Genomic DNA, 6,336 nt, shown 5'->3' with positions numbered 1-6,336 from the left:
TTTTTACAGCGATCTAGTGGTTTACATCTTGCAGTGTAGCCTCTGTAGATATATTTGTGAAGCCTTCAGTGAAGAGCAGTCACTGACACATCCACACCTGCTTCCTAAAATAAATATTCAGATCTGTTATACAGGTGTTTTGGGGGTTTTCTTTCATAATAGTGAGAATTCTTCAGTTGTCAACAGTCAAGGTCTTCCTTGGCCTACCAGCTCTTTGCAATTACTGAGCTCACCAGTGCTCATCCCATCCTTCTTAATGATTTTGATATTGGTAAGCCTATTATTTGGCCTATGTCTCAGACCGTTTTTTTCTTATTTCTCAGCCTCAAAATGGCAAAATGGCTTGAGCCAAAAGAACAGAAGTTGCACCAATGTCCAAATACTTACAGACTGCACTGTATCCATTTAATGCACTATGTCAGACGCCATTAGAAAGAAGCTTGAATGTTTTACACACAAATCACAATCTGACAATGGCTTGTCAAGTGTCTTATGCATTTCCTGTATCTTCGGGGGGCATATTGGACCAGCTGTCACATGGAAAAAGGACTTCAGACAAGACAGTTTTCATTAGTGCGTTTTTTAATGACAAGTTCCTTCTGCATTTTTGTAGGACAACCTCCTAATGGTTTTGTAACACATGTCCACTTTTTCTAAGTTGGGACAACCATACACAAACACAAAAAATCTTTTACAGAGGGTTGGGCATTAGACAAATGTCAACATCAGCATGCTGCTGCTTATGGGGCCGATGCGCAGGATAGAGTAACTCTAGCACTTTCCAGCTGATATGGCTGGCAGTTTGTTATGCATCAGCAGCAGTGTGTTGCTTCAACATTAAAGCCAGATCATGTGCCAGCCAAGTTCACAATTGTCAGTTCCTCATTCGTGAAAATCTAGACGGTCATTGTGCATTTCCTTTCAGAAATACACCAGTCAGTATTCCCTACACTGGATAAGAGGGTTCATGCTTAAACAGATAGCATTGAAACAGCCATGCTGCACATGTGCATTACAACTAATTATTGGAAATGCACCATTTTAAAATGATTCTTTAGGGGTTAATAACGGACTTAACGGAATTAACATAGGAAGGATAATGTTTACAGAACGAACAGTCAACAAACAAAGGGAATGATCAATCGATACAGGGAGGTGACAGCCCTTCTTAAGTCAAAAAAGAGCATGCGATGTTAACTTTATAGCTCATCCCTCAATCCAGTCAGCGATTACATATTACTTGCAAACTCCCACCAAATGCATTTCAGTTTCAAAGAATCAGGGCTTCTTTCAACTTCCTTTATCCCTACTAATTTTGGTCATGTCAATTTTAATAAAATGCACACATTTAAAATAAATGCACATCTTCCAAATAGATAGTCCAAGATTGAAAAATAAATATGCGTTGCAGTAAGTAAAGTCCAGCACAGTCCGGCCAATGCAGACCATGCGGTTATCACAGTGTGTTCAGATGACACCTTTTAAAAATAGCAATGCAATCCAAATATAGCTAGTAGCGTATTAAAGCATAAGGAATGAAATTGACCTATGACAAAAAAAAAAAAAATCTGGATACGTTTTACTAAAAACATCAAAAGTGCATCATAGCTGGCACAACGTGTCATGTTAAACGAACACCACCGTTTGCCATTTCTGTGTGTTCAAATTCAATTGGCTCTCAACAACTATGTACAGAAGCAAAAACGTAGCACATATTCTGTACATTTAGGGGTTTTATATGAAGCTTTTCAGCAAACGTTAAACTGAGCACAGATTCTATACATTTTTTTTTCACCACTGGAGGACTCCCTCACAATCTAACTAAAGACTCGATACTCTGAAGAGTCCGGTGTGCTTGCTGCATTCTGCCACACATCTGAGGAACCCTCCGCACTCTACTGCCAAATAGCTCCTGGGAGAAGCAACAGCACTGAGGGAATGCTTGTCTAACAAATTGGCTGCAGGCGAAGCATTTAAATCGGCTCACCCTTCAAGAACACCATGCAAAGTCCTGGGCGCCAGTACTATACAGGACCGGTTCCACTACTTTAGTCTTGCCCAAGTGTTATTCACAAACTAGCTATCTCGCAAAAGGTTTTAATGCGGCCAGGTCAGATTTTTGAGGCACATTCAGCAATGTTCTCCTCCACGCACACAGTGTGCCAAACGGGGATTAATATTAGCCAGGCTCATACAGAGTGCTGGAGCGGCAGCATGGCGCTCTGAACCAAATCCAGTGACGTCTGCCCCATCAGCAAACTTCGCTAAACGAATCAATCAAAACAGTATAAATGTGCTCTCTCAAGCACCCCGACACTGCTCTTCACCGCAGTGTGCCTCGTCTGCGAAACCAAGTTGCTGCTGCATGGTGCACAGCGTTATCCATCACAACATGTAAAAACGATGACGCCACAGTTAATTATATAAGCAGACAGAAAAACCTGAAATTATGTTTCAGACGCAAAAAAAAAAAAAAAAAAAAAAAAATGACAAGTCATGGATAAGGCATAATGCGCGACTGACTAATACACATTGAGGAATTTCAGAAAGGTGTTAGTGTTCAGGTCAGTGGCATACATAAAATTCTTTGTTCTTCCCTACATTCAGTACTGAAGCCTGCTACCAGGAGAGTTTTGATTCAGGCCTTCAAAATGTTGATTCAGCCTATATATACACTCATGAAGCTAAGATGTAACCCCCCCACCCCCCAAACCCTACCCCCCCCCCAGAACTGTTGCTATCTAGCTGCTGATGCATTGTATGTAAATATCGGTTGGTGTATTTTGATTTTTGATGGAGGTGAGTTTTGAGGGCAGAACCAATACTCCTGCGACCCATCTTGAGACTGAACGAAAAACAAAAGTGGCAACAATAAAAAGCGATCTGCCAGATGGGTGAGTGTTTCAGCTCTCTTTGCCCCTCTTGGCTACAACAGTCCTACATCTCGTCCAAACCATAGTCTTCCTCCGGGAAGTCTCCGACCTTCACCGTCTGCGGCTTCACAAAAGCGCCGTACTTGGGCTGGCATTCAAAGTACTGCTTCCCGTTGACACTGGAGCAGACAGCGAGACAGAGACAGACAGACAGAGTTTAACCACCTCTGGGCTTCTCCCCTGGACAGGTAGTGGTGAAAATTCCCAGCCCAGTCCAGGTGAAAACCACAAAAGCCAGTGAGTAATGACTACAAAAAGCCCACATCGCAGGAGAACAGTTCAATTACAATGTTTCCATAAGTTGGTTGAACAGACAGTCTCACATTCTAACGCCGTTCTAAAACACACCGAACAAAATATCTTCTGAAACTTTTCAGTTGGCCTTCACAAGCTTATTCCTCACCTGCCGTCGTTCTTCCCCAGAGGCTCGTCATACTTCACCCCCACCCAGAACCCGGGTTTGAAATCGGTTGTGCCTGAAACGCACACACACGCACACACCAGCATGTTAGACAAGAACCCTAAATTGACCGCACGTGCCAAATAAAGGCTGGCAGTACATAGTTATGTAGCTGCATTAAATAGCTGCCTCAAAGCCTCCCGGGTGAGCAGGATGGGGGGGGAGGATAAGTGTCATCGCACTCACCGACAAACATCACCGTGCCGACCTTGGTGGGCTGGCCGGCCACCAACACTTGGCAACGGTTGCCCACGGCGATGGTCTCGGCCGCGGCCTTTTCCTCCAGGTCACGCTCGGCCTTGTCCAGCTCCCGCTGCGCCATCTTCCCCTCGTCGAAGTGACCCACCTTCTTCTTCTTCAGGAAGGAGCGCACCGAGTCTGCACAGCGTGACGCAGCACAAAAAAACGCGGCCGCGGCAAAACGTCAAAGTGAAATTAAGGTTATACGCGCACGTGGGCCGCTGTGTGTGCGCGTGCAACCGCTTCATCTGGCCCTATCAAGAGTTCCATGCAAATACGCCAATATAAAGGGTTAAACGACGGGGGGAATTAATCATTTCCTTTCCATCGACCGCCAGTCTCTCATTTAAAAAACGGTTGTGGAATATTAGTCGGATCTACATGGAAAACAAGATGCATAAAAATAGTGTTGGTATTCTCTTTGAAGGAGTCCCCTAACAATAGGCAACCAAATGTTTATTCCGCTGTCCAGTATATAACATTTCAGGCAGGAAAGCCTCTCACAACGCAGATCTCCTTGTTTCTGAGCTCATCAGTGCCATGTATAACATTATCAACGAGCAAAAGTCTATTGGCACAAATCTCAATAGTGCTGCAGTGCTCTGAACCACGGACATCTGCATACCCATGCATATGTACATAAAACAAGCCTCTAGCTCTCTTGTGGCTGGGAGTTGAAAACCAGCTGACCTGTTCTTTTGTCGTAGTCGTCCTCGGCGATCTCGTACTTCTCCACCTTCGACAGGTCGTTGAACTCGCCGATCTGAGCTCCACTTCGGTCAGTCACCTGCCAATACATCATCGCCGTCACGGAAAGCCATAAAACAACTAATGGTCTCATTACAATCAACCAAGGCGAATCAGATGTACCAAAACATTGGTAGAAAGGGGACTAATGCTCACTCTAAGCAACCATCATAAGCAGTGAGGATTCTTCAAAGCAGAGAGAGCTTGGGTCCATTCAAACTAAAACATTTTTTACGAGTGCCGATGAGCACGGTGTGGGTGCAAATCCAGTGAAATCAGTCCAAAGATCTAGAAGGTGCACCGAGTACACACAGGAAGGCTGAACAGAGGGGAGGGGACCAGCCACAGGCAGGGGGTACATACGTGTATCCTGCAGTCATCGTCCACGGGGTAGGACCCCAGCAGGGCCTCGTTGTCCTCCATCTTTTGCAGGAATTTGTCTGAAGCACTGAAGAGCTGCAGGTCCATGCAGGCGGCTGGGGACCCCACCACCATCTCCAGCTTGCTCTGAAGAGTCAATGCACACCACGACCCCCAAGTCAAGCAACTGCCAGAACAGCGAGTTTCACAAAAAATGTAAAATATATTGTGCATGTTCAAAGTTATTATTGTGCACTGCTTGTTGGAATTATTTTTTCCATCCAATGTAAAAAAATAAAAAATAAAAAAAAATAATAAAAAAAAACCACTGACATTAACATTTCATAATTTCACAGTATATTAATACATTTCGGAATTTAACTTAACTCAATAGCACAGGGATGGTAACCTCATGTTGCAATTGATTGAACCAACTTACATCAGCTTTATAGGAATACGTACCGACTTGCTTTAATAGACTATGAGGACGGTAATTACCCATTTTACATTAGTTTTAAATTCCAGTTGGCAAAGGATAAGAGTATTGAGAGTCCAAATGTGACAAAAGTGAGCAACTTTAATATTTTTCACATTTAGTGGCTCCTTTTGATGTCAGCAAAGGCGCACGTGCAACATGTTACATGAGACAATGGATGGGCGGGTACTTTCGATTTGGTATTGATTTCAACAAATAACGCGGTCACGTAGCCAAACGTTGAAGACTGGATTTAAGGAAACGGAATATTTTTCCGCATGTGTGGCCTAGTCGGTTTCAGTAAAGAATCCCATGAAATGTTAACACATACTCACTTACCTTAAACTCAGCGAGAGTTATGCCTCGGTTGAACCGACGATTCGTTTCGAACGAACTGAGTGTGGTGGTTAAACGCACCGACACTGTAGGGTTCGTGATTACTGACACACCTCCGTCCATTTTCTGGCAGCGATCTAACACCTTACGAAACGGCTATTTCGGAAAAAACACAAAAAAATCGAACTAGCCTACAAGCCAATTCACTAGCAACTGTTGGTAGCGTAGCGAGCTAACAAACGTAACGTTAATAGAGGAGGATTTAAACAGTTCGGTTTAAAAAATGCGACACGATAAAACATACATGTCTGTACGTTATTTTATATTTTTGTTATTTATTAAATAACCTAGTTCTACTTAGCTTGATATCTGAGGAGGCTAGCTTGTTCCAAAGTCCATGTGCGAGGATATTAGTATCTTATGGGAGCGATTGGGCCGTGGTTCTGTATTGCAGAAACCAACAACGACACAACTACAGCTTGAGCCGCCCGTTTCTGGAACTTTCCACCCACCCACTACGGTCTGAAAACCAATCACATCGTAGGAAACCGGTCGGATATGAATTCTTAACCAATGAGTACAACGATTTAGCAGATTGGCCAAAACAAGACACGGAAGAATAATCTTGCCCTTTTTGCATTACGTAGTAAACGAAGAGACGTTCCCTGACGTTTGTGTGGCGTTCAGTTAGTTGAACATGATCTTGTCATAGCGAAAATAATCATACTAACCATACGATGGCGCTATTTGCTAATATGTTAACATGGGTTTATGAGTTTTTCAAC

The 6,336-nt window shown here is 43.5% G+C and overlaps 1 protein-coding gene across 1 annotated transcript; it reads right to left on the bottom strand.

Annotated features, from left to right (window-relative positions):
• Window positions 1–2,729: 2,729 nt before the first annotated feature.
• Window positions 2,730–6,044, bottom strand: tbcb (tubulin folding cofactor B). Its single transcript, XM_061217746.1, has 6 exons — window positions 5,555–6,044; window positions 4,744–4,887; window positions 4,324–4,420; window positions 3,580–3,771; window positions 3,337–3,409; window positions 2,730–3,052 (listed from the first exon to the last, which is right to left on the bottom strand). Exons 1-6 carry the CDS (start codon window positions 5,672–5,674, stop codon window positions 2,938–2,940), a joined length of 741 nt encoding a protein of 246 aa, XP_061073730.1. The 5' UTR covers window positions 5,675–6,044; the 3' UTR covers window positions 2,730–2,937.
• Between the last annotated feature and the right edge of the window lie 292 nt (window positions 6,045–6,336).

This window comes from Conger conger, chromosome 13 (genome assembly GCF_963514075.1).
Source record: "Conger conger chromosome 13, fConCon1.1, whole genome shotgun sequence".
Taxonomy (NCBI): domain Eukaryota; kingdom Metazoa; phylum Chordata; class Actinopteri; order Anguilliformes; family Congridae; genus Conger; species Conger conger.
The sequence above is the reverse complement of the archived record's forward strand: the minus strand, read 5'-3'. Positions and strand labels throughout refer to the sequence as shown.

Coding starts and splice junctions, on each gene's coding strand:
- tbcb (XM_061217746.1), bottom strand. CDS start 5,674: ATGGACGGAGGTGTGTCAGTAATCACGAACCCTACAGTGTCGGTGCGT. Junction 4,421..4,743: donor ACGATGACTGCAGGATACAC/GTATGTACCCCC, acceptor ATGTATTGGCAG/GTGACTGACCGAAGTGGAGC. Junction 3,772..4,323: donor CGACTACGACAAAAGAACAG/GTCAGCTGGTTT, acceptor CACGCTGTGCAG/ACTCGGTGCGCTCCTTCCTG.